This window comes from Grammomys surdaster, unplaced genomic scaffold (genome assembly GCF_004785775.1).
Source record: "Grammomys surdaster isolate TR1022 unplaced genomic scaffold, NIH_TR_1.0 134, whole genome shotgun sequence".
Taxonomy (NCBI): Eukaryota; Metazoa; Chordata; class Mammalia; order Rodentia; family Muridae; genus Grammomys; species Grammomys surdaster.
Window position 1 is genome coordinate 4,441,815 of NW_021604592.1, and position 17,888 is coordinate 4,459,702.

General features: G+C 37.9%; 1 protein-coding gene across 1 annotated transcript in view; it reads right to left on the reverse strand.

Annotated features, from left to right (window-relative positions):
- Positions 1 to 5,501: 5,501 nt before the first annotated feature.
- Wasl (WASP like actin nucleation promoting factor) overlaps positions 5,502 to 17,888 on the reverse strand; it is a 55,849-nt gene continuing 43,462 nt past the window's right edge. The window contains exons 8-11 of the mRNA XM_028762567.1: positions 17,055 to 17,208; positions 11,048 to 11,565; positions 10,114 to 10,222; positions 5,502 to 8,055 (exon numbers count right to left, since the gene is read on the reverse strand). Of these exons, the coding sequence (XP_028618400.1) occupies positions 7,994 to 8,055; positions 10,114 to 10,222; positions 11,048 to 11,565; positions 17,055 to 17,208 (843 nt within the window). The 3' untranslated portion in view covers positions 5,502 to 7,993. The remainder of the gene's footprint in view (positions 8,056 to 10,113; positions 10,223 to 11,047; positions 11,566 to 17,054; positions 17,209 to 17,888) is intronic.

Below are 17,888 nucleotides of genomic sequence, written 5' to 3' on the forward strand. Positions count from 1 at the left end.
GGTCAGTAAAGTTAACAATGCCTTTCTTCTGTGAGGGTCTTAAGGCAGACTTTTTATTCTTGTTAATCATCAAATTACATGATATAAAAGGCTAAGGATTGCACTGAAACTCAGAACACTGGCACTGCCATCAATGCTGACTTCCACAAGTATTTTCCAAGTGCTACGATGTATCCAGACATTCTTCCAAGCACTGGAGTTAGGACGCTGCTCTTCATTACCTTGCATTCCAGTGCATGTGGTACTCTGCTGTGCCGAGAATATCACTGAGTCAGAAGCATCCTCTACATCAAAGCTGTGGGAATTCCAAGGACAACTGCCCTTTCAGTAGGGTCAAGCCCTTCTTTAATTGACAAGTTGTTCAAAAACAGGCATTGGACAGCTTTTGTCAGTGAGCCACATTTTACCACAGACTCTTTACCTGCAGTAGACATGGATGAAGGAGAGCTTCTTGGACAAGATGATAATTTGGATTTTTAAATACATGTTGTCGGGCTTTAAACAAAAAAACAAGCAAGCAAAATTCCCTAAAGTTTGATGATGTGAAGTTTGGGGGGGGTATAGAAAGTGTCCAGATACCAAGATGTAATATTTATTCTGTAAAACAACAATTTGATTTAAGGTCAGCATTTAAGTGGATTTTTCCCCTATTTAAACATTTCAGGGCTGGGATGATGGATCAGTTGAGAATGTGGTTTGGCACTCAGAAAGTGCATAAAAAGCCTGGTGTAGTCATTAGCACTGAGAGTGGGAGACAAGATTCAGGAGGCTTGCTTGCTAAGCAGCCACAACAGCTGAATCAGCAAGTCCCAGGTCGCAGTTTGCTTTTAGGAAGACATTCACAATGAGGATGCACGAATGATGTCCAGAGCTAAATCATCATTGATGGGGTCGTTCATTAAACAGCTTTGAGCTTCTTGTAGTGTCTTGGCTCCTCACAGTGAAGGGTAGCATTGTAGATTGCTACAAAAAGGGGGCATAGCCAAGTCTTGGCACATTGTGCATGAGCTGAAAACAGGTTAGTTGTGTTCAGTTCACAAATTCAAAATTGCTATGCTGGTTGAAAAAGGATAATGGTTGAAACCTGAGGATATAGGATTGGTCTCAGTCCCAAACATGGTAAAGTCTATTGATGACCACTAAGTTTTCCAGCGAGTGCCACTAGGGAGCAGGCAGGTGACCATTTCTGTGCACACATTTCAGGGTCTTTCTCAGTGAATCCACCCTGTTTCCATGTGTAGTCTGTGGCAATGGTCAGGATACAGCTCTGATGCTGTGTAGACTTCAGAGTAGAAAAAGGCAAGTCCTTGCACCTGGAAAAGGAAAATCTTGTTCTCAAAAGAAGCCACCCTAATCTTTTGAGGTAAGCTACCTAATCTTTTGAGGTCATTAAGCAAATCTACACCTAAGACCGAGGCTTTTGAGACTGGCTCTTCTGCATTGGATTTTAGACAATAACTTTGTTCCCAACTGAAACACTGTAATTAGCTGTAGGGTAATTACCACCACCACCCACCCCAAGTGAATGTTTGTTAACAACATAAACATTTTGGAGTCATTGACTTAAATTTTAAAAATTAGGCTCCCAATTGAATAGCATTCCGATCCACTCTCATCAGAGTAAGCTGTCATTGGCATGAGTACTAAACTTCTCTTCCTGAATGAAATCTGATGACCCATTACTCACTGTTACATAAACAGTGACAAATGGTCTAGAGTCACTTTAGGTTACAATTTTGCAAGTTGTCTTTTGAAAGTTAATCACAGAATAATTCTTATCCAAAATACGGTTTAGAGTGTCGTTACTCAAGATTAAAAAGCAGTAATAATAATAATAATAAAGACTCTTCACTCAGAGCACCTGACTGCAATCTTAAGCTGTCAGAACTTGAGATGAATTAAGTCATTTTTCTATAAAGAGTGTCCCTAGTAAAAATCGCCTTTCAATAAATACATACATAACAAAAAGAACCCTACAGGCACCAAACCAAAATCGAATTAACTGTTGGTTGAAACAGATGAAACCAAACCTCTCTGCAAAAACTGGCATTTAGTTGCTAAAAAATATGGAATTGGTAAGAAATTCTTAAGATATACTGTCAGGGTTTATTCTAAATTCATAAGAAGGACCCTGAGGTAATTCCAAATATATTCTTATGCAATTCTTATGTAACTGACTACTAGGCATTTGAGATTACTCAAACATGAGTTACCTAATCTGGTACTGCAAATGAAGAAATGTTTTAACTGTGATAGAGAGAACGGGGTCAGAGATGATCAAATCAAAGACAAAAGTATTTAGAAATAATTACAAAAGTAAACAACCTCATTCTCAAAACCAGGCCCATCTTAACCTTCCAACTCCCTTCCATTTGCTTCTCATGGCTTTTAGTTTAGCTTTCTGGTGCATTTTGTTTTGATTTTTTAAACAGAGCATGATGCCAATTCCCTCAGATCTATTATTTGCAGAAGCATGAAAACCCCAAAACTTTTACATCTAAAGGTACTGAAGTGATGTTTCCACTGTGCCAAGATTCCAAGGCAGTCAAGGCTCAGCTTTGCACTGATTTACTATTTAACTTCCGCAAGTTTCATTATTATGACTAAAAACAGGATAGGTCACTTCAAGGATGCTAAGAGAACAATTGACACCAGGATTTATCTTTGTTAATGTGAAATAAACACACCGATGTATATCTAATTAGTGTCAATCATTTGGTTCTTACTTCACCAATGAATGTCTTTCTGCTCTTACTTGATCATGAGCACACCTCCAATCCTGGGTCAAGATAATTTACTAAATTATAAAAACGTGCTGAGAGCCAGAAGCAATTTAAAAAAGGTTCCTCAGTCATCTGGGTGTGGTGGTACATACCTTTAATCCCAGCATTTGGGAGGTAGAGGCAGGGGATCTCTGAATTCAAGGGCAGCCTAGTCTACATAGGAGTTCTAGGACAGTCACAGCTATATAGAGACCTACACTCAACCCCCTCACCCTTACAAAAGTTTCCCTGGGATTAGTATTATATATGGTCATATGAATTTGACCTATCACCATGATCTTAGAGAGCACTGGTTCTCAACCTGTGGGTTTCAACCCCTTGGGGTGGCAAATGACCCTTTCGAATGGGGTTGCATATCAAATATTTACATTATGATTCATTAACAGTAGCAAAATTATAATTACAAAGTAGCAACAAAATAATTTTATGGTTGGAGGTCATCATCACAACATGAAAACTTAAAGGGTCACAGCATAAGGAAGGTTTAGAATCACTATTATAGAGGTTGGTTCATGGAATGAGTTTATTCTGGTGTTTACTTTCAGTTTATAGTAACAGTAATTATGTCTAATGGCTTGCTTTATTGTAAGTCAAATGTATATTCAAGTCCATTTGTCTTTGGTTTAAAAGATATTCAGACACTTGGGAAGTTAGGAAGACAGGATACAACATGCTTTCTCATGTCTTTTTCTTCCTACTAAATTAACTAGTTTACCATGTTGTAAGGGGAAAAAGGAGTAAGAAGAATACATGGGTAGGAAGTGGGAGGGGAAATATGGGGAGGGGTAACACTAAAGGTCTTTAGAGAAAGCCGTTTGGAAACCCACCTCTGGAGAAGCTTCCTAAGAATATACGTATGTAATTTAAAGGAAGGTTATAAAGTGGGGGACAGTACCCCAAGTAGGTACCATATGCTGCCCTAAACTAAAAGCCTACCAATGTTGGCTAATGGGGTTCCAGAGACCTCTAAACATAACCAGTACTGTTTCCCAGGAGACACTTTCCAGGGTAATCTCTTTTACCCCATTTGTTTTTCAACCTGACATACAAGGTATGTTTTACTTCCTGGTTTCTTCTCTAATAAACTTGAAGTACATGCAATCAAATTAGAATGTCCCTTCTCTCAGTAAAACTAGGACATTGGGTTTAAATGTCCATGTTGTTCCTGGGCTCCTTGGAAGAACTCCCAGTCTTTGACAGTGCCTCTGTTGATTAAAAATTATCCAGACACTCACATTGCAAACTATTTTTCTTTCAGGTAGGTTTATTATAGGACTTTACAGAATACTTATGTCTAAGTAAAAACAATGCTTATAAGGCCTACAGAGAAACTAATGAAATAATTTGAATGTACATTCAAAAGCTCAACCTCACTTCAACTCCTAAGTACCTTGTGATGACTAAATGTCTGGGCAATGTAGGGTGACTGTCATCACTGAGCCAAAACACTAACACATGTTCCAGGCAAAGGCTGACTCCTCCAGCTTTTTTTGGGCAGAGATGGGCAGATGCTAGTGGCTTCTATCAGCACTCAGATGAGGTGAAATGTGTAGCCACAAACCTCTACAAATCAAGAGCATGGGCTCCTTCATGCCTGCCATGAGGGGCTTACCAAAGTTTTTCTAATGGCTTAATTTCTTTTAAAAATATCTTTATGTGTTTGTTGTTTTTGGTTTATGTATGTCTGTGTGCCGCATGAGAGCCTGTTGCCCGAGGGGGCCAAATGAGGAGGCCAGTAGAGTTTGTGGGACCCCTTAGAACTGGAGTTACAGACAGTAGTGAGCCTCTCTGTGGGTGCAGGGTACTGAACCCGGGGCCTCTGGAAGAGCCAGTGCTCTTAACCTCTGTGGTCTCTCCAACCTCGAGCAAGCTTTCTTTTTTAAAAACCCGTATTCAATGACGAGAGATGAGAAAGCTGCTGTAGAGAGGAGCTGTGTGGCAAGCAGTATGAAACTTCTCAACCTTCCTGTAGAGGATTCCTCGTCCAACAGTTCCTTATGGATACACTGTAAGGAGATACAGTTATCCGATTCCTAAAGCACTCACGTTAGGGTTCTTCGTCTAGATACATGTAACAGGACAACTCGAAGGCACACTGCTCTTAAAATTCTTTTAACAGTTTATAGATTAAGTGTTCACATGAGTGCCACACTAATTTTTTCATAGAACAAAGCTCTTGAAAGGTGTTTGTTCTGTGTCACACTCTGTACGCTGGATTGCAGCATGGCTTTACCTTCAGACTCCATCCAACTTGGGCCAGGGTCAATGGAACAAAATATCACACGTATCAAAAACCTAAGCTTCTCATTTAAATGAGCATCTATACTGCCTAGTACTCTAATACTGTCTATCAACACCTATGTCCTACATGAACTAGTACGTCTGCTATTTATTAAATTCCTAGTGAACTCCAGTATCATTTCATCTAGAAGACCTCAACATTTTTGGTTTGAAAGAGTTCCAACAGTGTGAGCTTACACTGTGAACGTTCTATGTAGAAGCATTGTACCACATGGCTTCATAGTAGACACAGTCAGGTTTCCCAAAATTCTTTTACTCGGCAAGTTTACTTAATGACACACTCTTGTCTCTCAGGACATGCAGCGCTGAAACCTCAAACATTACCTGGCACTTCTGTGCACTCTTGGCTAGACTCAACAATTAAAAAATTTCAACTTATTTTAACATCTTAATAAACAAATGACACACACTATTTTATACTATTTGCGTCAAATTAATTTTATTATGTTCCATGATGAATTGCCACCAGTGCAACATCTTATTTACTATACATTTCAAAAAAAATTCACATACTAAACAAAATTTCAGTTGATAAATGGAATTGAATGATTGAAAATCTTTATGAATTTCATAATACAATATGTGGCTAGCTGAAATTGTCTATCACATAGCATTTAGATATAAAAGGCCTCATGCTAGTTTGTTAAACGCAAAGGCTACCAGACAAGCACATAGGTGGATAAATCCGCGAGGCTTCCAGATGACGTACAGGAATAGTACCACCCACAGTGTGAGACGGCAGAGGACAGAGCTGTACAACGGATACCTTACTCAGAGTCTTCGTGCCTGGACTGAACCCCACAGCTCCTGGAATTCAGACTTCACACAAAAATAAAACACAAACAAAAGCAAAAACCTTTTCTATATTGAAAAAAAAACCCCTCAATTTTACCTTTGGCAAATAATATACACCCCCCCCCCCCCATGTATACACAACTCAAAGACCTCAGAGTCTCTCTAAACAAGCTTCTGGTCAAATATCAAATTAGCTGGAAGAATCCCAAACTTCTTGGCCAAAAGATAAGGGACAACAGAATTGGCATTATCTCAAAGACATTTTTAGGCATTAAAATTTTTGCTTCATGTCAAAAAGAAAAAGAATATGAAAGTCTGATGCTATTGAAAGTAATTTCGCCCTGCAGAACTCCTAACAGTCTAGACAGGAGCTGTCCAGCCTCATCCGCACCGGTCCCACACAGCTCAGCCACATGAAAACGACAGTAAGCAGAAAAAGTTCTTAGCAGCAGACAGCACTGTTTTACAGGAAATACAAAGTTGAGGATCTTTCCAATGTGCTTTAATTACTCTTGCAAGGAGGGTAACAGTCTTTGAATAACTTAACTATCTTACTGTACCACTTAACTGCTTTCAGCAACTAAACCTTTTAAATTATTCCTGACAATAACTAGATGCATGGTCTCTAGAGGTTATGTGATAAACTGGTTAAAAAATTCAAACCATATCTCACAGGACCAGCCTGTCAAGATCATGTCAATACTAGATTTTGGTCGGTATACGTCTAGATAGCATAATTTTTAGTTGGATATTGTGACTATAATGAATACATTTGAAGCTATATTCTGCATACAACTCAATGTGAGAAAAATATGTCTGTACTTAAATCAGATAATCGTCTACCTAAAATTTATTTAAAGTAGGTAGGAAGATAATTATCACTGTAAATATGAAACAGCCACCTTTCGGCAGATTAGTGTATTGTAAAGAGGCAAGGAAACCCTCATTTTTAACATACCATGTAGTATGCATAACAACTGTGCAGGCTGCAAAATTTTATTTAAAAAAAATCTATTAAATCAGTGTATTCTAAGAAATTTGCCATTGGAACGATCAATGTTTAAAAAAAAATGTAACTCTACACGTGGTACTTAACAAAAACTCAGAGAAGCCATCAAAGTAAAAACATAGAGTATATGCAAGGGTTAGCATTTGTGCATACTTTTGCCAAAAACTCTGACTCTCACAGTTGATACTTCTGAATATAGCAACGCACACAAAGTGCAAGATGCAAAGAGAACGGCATTCCCTTGTAGCACTGTTCTGATACCACTCTGAGTCAAATGTGGGCATGACAGTTGTTTACGATGCACAAAACTACCTCCAAAAATGCTACCTGAAACTATTTTGGGGAGTGATAACAGCGTTTAACTCTTTGACGAAAAGAACCTGTCACATTTGCCACAGCATAAAAGTCACCTTGGTCAAGGCCAGGCACGTGAGTGAGGGCTCATCAGGGTTCCTGCCTGCGGCTGCCACTGCTTACCAACAGCAGGCAGTACTGCAACAGAGGTGTGCTATCGTCTCTCTCCTGCAGCATCTCTGTAGTGATCTGAAGCAACACATAATACTAGAATTTGAAAAGCTGCATCAGTGTAGTGGTGTCTAGAGAATTGTGCAATGTATCAGCTTCAACATTCATATGTGGCATCATATTCAAAATGAAGGGGCTAAAGAAACTAAAGTTTACATCACTTGAAAAAGAATGTAGTGCTATACTAAATTTTATTAAGAAAATTTAGGTACAGAAAAAGTAGGGTATGAAAATAGTGTTCTCCTTCTGGCATTCTAACTAAATTACAGTAAGGTTTGTGTCAGTCTCACACATAATTAAACTCCCTTGTTGATGGAATGAAAATATTCACAAATCACGTGAGCATCCGTTGTAAACTTGCACACAGCAACAGGGAGTAGCTTTATATAGGATTATAACAAACCTTTACAGATTAAATGAGGTATTGCACAGATTAATTTAAAAAAAAAAAGCAAAAAGGCAACAAAAATATACAGCAAATTGGTAGAACATTTACATGATAATTTTACAGATCAATAGACAGGAAGTAGTGTTTAGTATTTCACCTTAAAAATATATATATATATATATAATATATAGCTCAGTCTTCCCACTCATCATCATCCTCAAAATCTTCTTCATCATCATCATCTTCATCTTCATCTAAAAATAAAACCAAAACCAGGAGTTAAGCACGCATAAATAATTCTCAAGTCATTTTTCCAACTACCCAACTTCTAACACAAACATTTAATTTCTAGAGTCTAGTAACTGAGACGGTTTAAAATTAGTCCAATAAAACCAGTCTACAGACTGTGGATGGTGATCAAAGATGAGGGCCCCTCACTACCTATGTGAAAAAGATTTCAATCAGTGTGCTTTTAAGGAGTCAAATGAAACTTGGGTTAGTTTTCTAAATTTTGGGTTTACACAGTAATTTGCAAACCTAGAACTGTAGTTTTTGTCCTCTTCCTACAATCTGCCTTTCTTCCTTGACTCTAGTCACTCTATTTTACAGATATCATTGTTCCTTCAGGAGAACAGCTGTGAGTTATAGTAATTCTTTTTCCTCTCCCTCCATCACGTCCCTTCCTTTTTACCATGGTCCACACCCACTGTCAGGTTTTTTTGCCTCAGTTATTGCTGTTCTCCAGTACATTCACCCCAGAGCAGGGGGAGGAAACCTTTCTTCCTTTCAAGCCTCCTGTGGCTGGCTCCTGCTGTCTGGACTCAGTCTCAGCTCTCTCTGACGACACATCGCACATGACTTGCCCAGCCTTCCTGCCCCCCTCTAGGCCTCCTTCCTTCCCTGTCCTTCCATCCACTATTTCTACTACAACCGTTTCCCTCTCTGTACCCTCACTGAACTTTCCCTCTACACTTCATCCTTGGAAGTAGCTCTTTCCTCTGTCTGTCTTATTGAGGTCTCATTCAGAACTACCCTTGAGAGGCATTGCCTGAGCATCCTGTGTAATCCTGCCCAGAATCACTGTCTCCTCCATTTCCCCTCCTCCTAACTCTACTACCTCGGCTTCTTAGACTGTCTGCAGACTCGAATACCAGCTCCACGCCAGCTGAGCCCGGGTCTGTTATGTACCGGGATCCTGGTCGGCAGGAGTACTGCAGCAGCGCTCAGTCATTACCCGCTAAGTGAATTCAGATTTTGATGGCATCCAATTCTATGAGCGCATGTCTACCGTCTATCAATTTTCCATCATATCTACACCTCATAAACTTATGAAGGCCAAGTTCATAAGAGATGATATTGAAACAATACAGAGCCAGAAAGTACCACGGGAGTGCTACTATGGATGTGAGCTAAATAAAAACAAGAGTATCTTCTTGCCCTATATGACTGACTTCCTAGTATCATAACCTGAAAAGTATCAGAAAATAGAGAAAAACAAAAGAAGTCTAACCCCCCTCTTCGCCAGCATTCCACTTGTTTTTTTGTTTTGTTTTGTTTTTTGTTTTTGTTTTCAGAACAGGGTTTCTCTGTGTAGCCCCAGCTGCCCTGGAGCAGAGTGTAGACCAGGCTGGCCTCAAACTCAGAGATTCACCTCTTCCTTCCAAGTGCTGGGATTAAAGATGTGTGCAACCATAGGCTGGCTTAGCATTCCAAGTTTTAAATAAAAGTCTTTTGATCTAGTTTTAACTGATTTTTGTCCAGGATGAATGGAAATAGTTTAACTGTATTCTTCTGCAGGTGGAGATCCAGTATGCCAGCATCTTTATTCAGTAGGTTGTCTTTTTCCACTGGGTATTTCTTGACCATCACTGTGTTTATCTCTGGATTCCTCTATTGCCTCCTATTGGTCTGGGTGTCTATTTTTGTACCAGTACCATGCTGTCTTTGTCATTATAAATGTTATTTCCAGAATATTACAAAAATGAGATTGAGAAATCTCAAGCCTTGTTTAATGGCTGCTTGTCAAAAGATTCCATTGGCACTTCCCAGTATAGGAAATGAATTCATCACTTTTTACAGTCTTTCTTCTAGTTTATGTATGGCTATGATGTCCTGGTATCTATTAAATTTTAGGCAGACCAGTCATTGAGGAAACAATATGATTAAATATGCTGTAAACTCATTATCAGTGAGCTGCACAATTAGTCGACAAAATGGCCAGAGAAAATGATAAATGAACAGAAATGAGAGTCTTTCTGTCTATATCCTGTAGCAGCCCGCCGCTCGCCCCCATGGAGATCATGGAAACAGACCTGAGGAATGAATGGCTTTGCTCCTTTTCTGCATCACTTCCATCAGCGCACCCACAATTCCTGAAGTCGGTGCGGGTGTTGGTGGTGTGGACTCTTGGCCATCAGATACCTTGGAGAAGAAAATTATTAAATTCAATTATAAATGTTTGGCAAAGAATCTGTGTGGGGCTTGGGAGATGGCTCGGAGGGCAGAGTGCTTCTTATATCGGCATTAGGACCTCCTGTGGTGCACATACAGCAAGGTAAGATAGCTTATCTGTAACTAAAGTGCAAGGTAGTATGTGTTCTTAACTTTTAAAAGAGATGAAATGATCTTATTTTCTCTAAGTCAGAGAACCCAAACTTATACACCATCACTGCTGTGAATTTTAAAGCTCTTTCAATTTTCTGTGGAATCAGATTTTTTAAAAGTTATTTTTATTTCAAAGTATAAAACTTTAGTGTCTACTTTAAGTATCCTTTCATTTTCATACAGTTACTAGTTTGGAGTAACCAAGATGACTACAACTGCTTCCAAACAGGGCTATTATAAATTCCGCTTAGTTTAGGAGGGAGGTTCTTAAAGGTATCTTTTACTTAAAGTCTAGAACAATGAATTGCAAACACACTGTAAGATTCCACCTATGTGAAATTTAGAATTAGACAAAGCTAGCCCAAAGCTATCAGATCACTGACTATTGGAAGCATAAGGTATCTTTCTATGGTAACTGATATTTTATATTTTTATATCAAGTATGGGTTACACAACTACAGATAATCATCCAAAATATGTACCTTTCTTTGTACACAGACAAATACTGTAAAAATGATAAAAGGTAAAAGAGTAAGCCTCTAAGATAGACACCTTATAATGAGTAGTGGTAAAAGCCCATAGTACCAAAACCAAACAAACAGACAAACAAACAAATCAAAATAAAAAGGTCACATTACTTACAGATTTCAATTGAATGCCCTGTCGTATCTGGTCTAAAAGCGCATCCCTTCCTGAGCAGGACACAGGCCGACTGTTCTGTTCCACTTTCTTTAACTGAGCACCCTCTCGAATTTGATCCAAAAGAGCTGCTTTGTTTCCTGAAGGAGGTGGGACTTGATGGTCACTATCAGAAGGCAGGCCAGGGGGAGGTGGTGGCCCTGGTGGAGGTGGAGGTGGTGGAGGAGGTGGTGGTGCTGTGGACCCTGCCACAGACGGAGGCGGAGGTGGTGGTGGGCCTGAAGGTGCTGAAGAGGGCAGCGCTGGTGGTGGAGGAGGGTACATTCTGTTCGGAGGGGGCGGAGGCACAACAACACCAGGCCTAGAAGGAGGTGGAGGTGGAGGTGCAGCAGTAGGAGCTCTTGAAGGTGGGGGAGGAGGAGCCCCTCTTCCACGGGCAGGAGGGGGAGGAGGGCCTGAGCTATGAGGAGGGGGAGGAGGAGGGGGAGGTCCTCCTCTTGAGGGGGGAGGAGGTGGTGGTGCTGAAATAAGAGCAGAGAAAAAAACCAAAGCATAAACATTTAATAAAGCAACTTACTTTACCATACACGGCTGGAGAGATAGCTCAGTAGTAACAGGCTGTGTTTGCCCTTGCATAGGTTCCCAGTTGAGACCCCAGCACCTACATCCAACAGCTTACAACTGCCTGGAACTCCAGTTCCAGAGGTTCTGATGTTCTTCTAGACCCTGTAGGTGCCCATATATGCACAGCCGTGCATGGCATTGCACACAGCATGCAATTGTACAACAGAATGATAGGGCTAGCTGGTAAAACTTTGCCTAGAATGCCCTAGGGTTGACCCCCAGCAACATGCATGCACGCACACATGCACATTTAAGAAAATATACATTTTTTACTTTATATAAAATGTAATTAAACACTTTGCTTGTAAGCATTAGCTTACATTGATAGTAATCAATGACAATATTCTCTTTAGAATTAAATACTTAAATTTTACATAAACTTAGATACAAATTTTATAGTATGGCAAAATTTATTAACATCAATCAGAGTTAAACCCAAACATAACACTTTCTTTCAAAACATAGCTTCATTATCTAATTTACATATACCCTTTAAATTTTTAATATAGTGTTTGATAATACCAAAAACTGGTCATCAGCTCTAGACATGGTATTACCAGAGGGTGGTTGTTTGGTTAAATGTTCAATTACTTATTTAGATCTGAATTATTAAGAAACATTTTTTTATAAACTATAAAATTACACTGCAGTTATTAATGAAAAATTATCGCTACGCCAGTAGTCATAATTCTATTCTTAGTCTACCTAAGTAAAGATGTAAGATATGTTAGGAAAACAAATCAAAAAATATAGTAATATCAAAATACATTGGAAATATGAGTAAATCCTTTAAAGATTAAATCTTGTATTTCTAGAGACATGATTTTATCAATGACATATACAAAACAATGTAACATTAAGCACTACATCTGTTCTCCATTCATTTAAAATCTGATCAGAGAAACTGACTTTTTGGAATACAGAGAGAGATCTTGGGACCCATAACAGCAATATACTCAGCTCTGTAAGGTGTACACAGTACTGAGTATGATTCTTTAACCATGTTACAGGTATTTCCCTTAGTACAATGCTATAAGAGAAAAGGAGCCCTCATAGTGCTGGCACTTTTCATTTAATATAAAAATATTTATTTACAGGGCTGGAGAGATGGCTCAGTGGCTAAGAGCACTGACTATACTTCCAGAGGTCCTGAGTTCATATCCCAGCAACCACATGGTGGCTCACAACCATCTGTAATGAGATCTGATGCCCTCTTCTGGTGTGTCTGAAGACAGCTACAGTGTATTCATATATAATAAATAAATCTTTAAAAAAAAATATTTATTTATTCTGTTTTATGTATACGAGTGTTCTGCCTGCATGAATGTAATTTGCCATGAGTGCCCATGGATGCCAGAAGAGTGTGTCAGATTCCCTGAAGCTGGAGTGACAGCTGTGAGCTACCATGAGGGTAGTCTACGTCTTCTGGGTGAGCAGCCAGGCTTCTTGCCTATGGAGTCATCTCTCTAGCCCCCAGTGTTTCTATTGTCTTAAGTGACAGAAAACTTCACTACATTTTTAAAAATAATCTAATACCAATTCTTACTTTTTATTATTTGTACTCTATTTATTACACACACAACATCACAGGGACAGACATCAAAGAATTAACATAGAAGAGTAAAGACACCACTTAGGACAGTCAGATGCACCAAGATCTAGCCAAGCAGCTATGAGTGTGAAGAACTTTTAATTGTTCACAAACACCAGAAAGAAAATGAGAACTAGTATTTTTCAAATTAAAAAAAAAAGTAACAATGAAGAAGACATGAAAGTTACAAATAAGTATGCTTCTAATATATGTATACATATAAATATATATAACATACAATACACACACACACACAAATATCTTTGGTTAATCTACAAGAATACTGAATCTTATAGGAGGGGAAAAATACCTTTGGGTTCATGGCACATAAGAGGGCTGATGTAACTGAAAATTATTATTTCAGACCAACATCAGTATTATTAAGAATACCAGCAGATAATTATATTTCTTATGTAATATTCTTATGTAATTTCCTATGTATAATTCTTCTGCTTATAAGCAGAAAATATTACAAAGTCATATAGTATTACAGAATTCATAAAACATTTAGGAATCGATGCCATGTTATCTAATTAAATATATAACAAGCAAGTGTTATCTAGATATAAATTTATGTGAATACTGCCAAGTGCTTAAATGGAAATATGATACTGTGTTCCCTAATATTACTCCTAATATTAATAGAGAAATATTAATCCAGTAACATGGCTGTTCTGGCAAGGGATCACATCCAAAGACCTTCTAGGTCTATGTGATCCGGCTAGAATGCAGACATACCCTTAGTACACACCTTCAATCCCTAACAATGAAAGTAAAGGCTAGTTTATAGAAGAAAGCAGCCACGTCTGAAAGTTGTCTAACTGAAGGACAGACAAAGTGACAATCAGAAAGAATTTGACAAAATGTGTCAGAGGTAGGAAATGCCCACTCTCCCAACTGTCACGAGAGCAGTACTGAAAACAGAGTCTACTTGAGAGCAGCCTCTCTTGAGAGAGGAAGGGAAGAGTAGGGAAGAAGAGAAGGGGAGAAAGAGGGAGAGAGGGGAGGGAGAGAGGAGGTGGACAGAGTAGTGTGTGTGGCAGTTTTACCAGGAGTTTTATAGACAGGTTACAAGGAGAACAAACTAGACACAGGTGAAGAAAGAACAAGCCAGTGAACAGGAGCCAGAAGATTAGAACGTATTGCCAAAGTAAATAGGAAGCCAAGCAGAGCAATTCAGTGAGAAGCTGAAAGAAGCCAGTTTGAATCAGTTAGCTTAGAGAGAAGTTTGTGCCAGAACAGCTGAGTTTAACCAGCCAGCCAGCCAGCCAGCCAGCAGAGTTCAGAAAAAAACAAAAAGGGTGAGCTTAGCAGTCTCTGAGATGACAATTACATCTGGTGAATAAAAATTACTTTTACATATCTTCCTTTATTCTAGTCAATATAAACATATTTTATACAGGTTACTGAAAACAAATGTATAAAGCAATTATAAAATAGTATAGTGTCAGTAAAGACAACATGAGTGCTGTGAGCAAGAGGTGTTTAATAGAGAACTTCAATAAAATAATCTAAGTTACAGACAATTTTATGCTCGATTTATAGAAATATATTTCTTTTTATTACACATGAATCTTTATGCACCAGGTGATGGAGACACACCTTTAATTCCAGCACTCAGGAGCAGAGGCAGGCAAATCTCTATGAGTTCAAGGCCAACCTGTTCTATAGAGGGAGTTGCAGGACAGCCAGGGCTACGCAGTGATCGTGAAACCCTGTCCTTGAAAACCAAAAAACAAAAACCAAAAACAAACAAACAAAAAAAAAACAAACAATGAACATACAAAAAGCTCTTATGATCAAAACATTAGTTTTTGAAGGCAGGACATAAAAACTCTAGCTACTCCAAACCAACACAGCAAATCATGCAAACTTCAGAATAGTGGTCCAAATACTGTTCTACATCCACACCGCTCCACTGCGGTGGACCTGAAGAACAGACTGCTGTAAGTGAATGGACTTGATACTTAAGAGCTACACACAGGGATATGATGGAAATCACAAATTTGCTTGTCTTTATAAATCTAATTTCATAATTTTATAAAATAAATAACAGATTTACTAATTAAGTAGGTTAAGATGAATTTTATTAACCTCTCTGTTTTTCATACCTTTGAATATTAATTTATATATAAGCTCGCTCTAAAAAAAAATCATTAATTTATCTCTTTGTTTTTACTTAGAAAAAAAATTTCTCTGGGCTAGAGAGACGGCTCACTGGTTAAGAGCATGAATTGCTTCAGAGGCCCTCAGCTCAAATCTTAACCCATGTTGGGCAGCTTACAACTGGTGATGAAAACTCTGGTTCTCAGGGATTCAATGTCCTCTTTTGCCTTCTCCAAGTACCGTACTTACAGGCAGAACAACTCCCTATCCCCACAATACATAAACACATAATTACAAATAATATACAAACAAAATAAAATCATCTCTTAATGTATAATAGGTTCTTGAAATATAAAAATCTTTTATCTTGACATTTGGCGATATGATTTTCAAAGCCTGTAACTTTTTTGTTTGTTTTTGTTTAATTGAGGTAACTCAATTAAAGAAACACTTTGCAAACTGTCTTTAAAATAGTTGTAACGAAATTAACAGAAGACCCAGGCCAGTTGGTTCGATCTACTGCTCTTTAGGCACCAAGGACATAAGATAGTAATGCAGATGGTCTAATAATGCTGAGTGTGATTACATGCTTACTAACAGAGGCAAGTAACCCTGAACACCAGTGGGTGCAGCAGAGAGAGGTCCTCACGAGCTTCCTTTACCTGGATTAACAGTCATAACTGTACAGCTTGGAAAATGACTAAATGTATTCAGAGATGTTTTAAAATCTGCACCACTTCAAGGGTAATTTGTCTGCTAGTAGGATAAATTAGCCCAATATGAGTTTCTATTAAAGCAGCTGTGGTTACAAAGCTGCAATGTGACTTGTAAGTTATTTGCTTCCACAGTTGGCTCTAAAGGCTCTCAAACCTTACTGACTATGCAAGGGAAAAACACCCTCAAAGAGGGCCAGCAGTCAAAAAGCAGACAAGGGTAAATTAAATACCCACTTTTAAGTGACGGTTGAATGCAAGAACACTTCAACTGGAGCTTTAGCTCAGCTACCCCAGTGTCAGTACAAAGAGGAGAAACTTGGTTCAAAATGCAGATGGTGTGTGTGCTGACTGTGACAGCAAAGGCCTTGTACCTGGCTGTTCTAAGTGATGGAAGCACCCAAAACAAAGTTCTTTAAACTACTCGACATCAAGGTTGTAAACTGTAGTCTCTGGAGCCAAGACAAAGTATTATACTTTAGCCAAAACAAACCAAAAACCCCCTCATATTTCAAAATAGAAAGATTTTACATAATTTATATTCTTATTAATAATATTCTTATATTAATTTATATTCTTATTAATATATATTAATTTATATTCATATTAACAATATGTTATTATTAGAGATTATATGGTAACTTTTATACTAATAATCACATCATGTTTCTGTTTGTTTGAAGACAAGGCCTCATGATGCAGTTATTTTTGTAGCCCTTCATTTCCATGTAGAGCAGGCTGTCCTCAAAGTCACAAAAATCTGCCTGCTCCACCTCCCAGGTCCTGGGTAGAGGTCATCTTCCCATATCTAGCTCAAGGTTTTTGTTAGAACAAAATAATGAAACATGTAATGACATGGGGCTGAATTTGTCATCCAAAAATTAAAAAATTCTGCTCAAGGAGGGATACATAGTTGTTCACCATAAAGCTAATCTTAGAAAATTTAAAAGGAAAAACAGAATAGATCAAAAGTTACCTTGTCTCCGGAGTTCATTTTTAACAGCTTCTACACCTCCTGTTTTTTCAATAAAGTCATAAATAACTTTTGATGTTTCTCTGTCTTTAAGCTGGGCCTCAGAGATCCCACACATATCAAAAAGATTCTTCAATTCTGGATCCAAGTTATTTAGCTACAACAGATAAAACAACTTCTAAGTAGGCAATTGTGTTAAAAACAATCACAGGAAAACTTATAATTTACCTGTGTCCTTCGAAGTTAAACTCATAGACTTTTAAAATGGTTATATAATTTAAATGCTAACATTCTATTTTCCTATTATGAAGTTGATAAACATGAGACTTTCGATTTTATCTCATCTCTTCCATCCTCTCAAGCGGGCATTCTATTCATATTTTTATTAGCCCACTCAACACTAGATCTTTCCTAAATAAGACTTGCTTTATTCCTAAATCACCACACAGTTTGAAAAATTGAAGGCTAGCACCGCTTTGTGGAGTCCCAGAGGTCCTTAATAGTACCTCAAAGAATAATCACAGTTTAGAAACAAACTAGATTATTCTATAACTGGAATTATTCTATACTAAGAATTTGATTGTTCTATTTTTCCAATAATTTGATATTCTTCTGACATCATTAGTTAACAAAACTCACTTTTTTTTCTTTGCATTCAAAGCACATAATACAAAAATTTTCCCTTAAAGTACTTAAACTATGATACAACAATACTATGAATTCAAACCTCAGCAGCACACACAAACAGCACACACAAACTCTAATATATATATAATATAATATAATATAATATAATATAATATAATATAATATAATATAATATAATATAATATAATA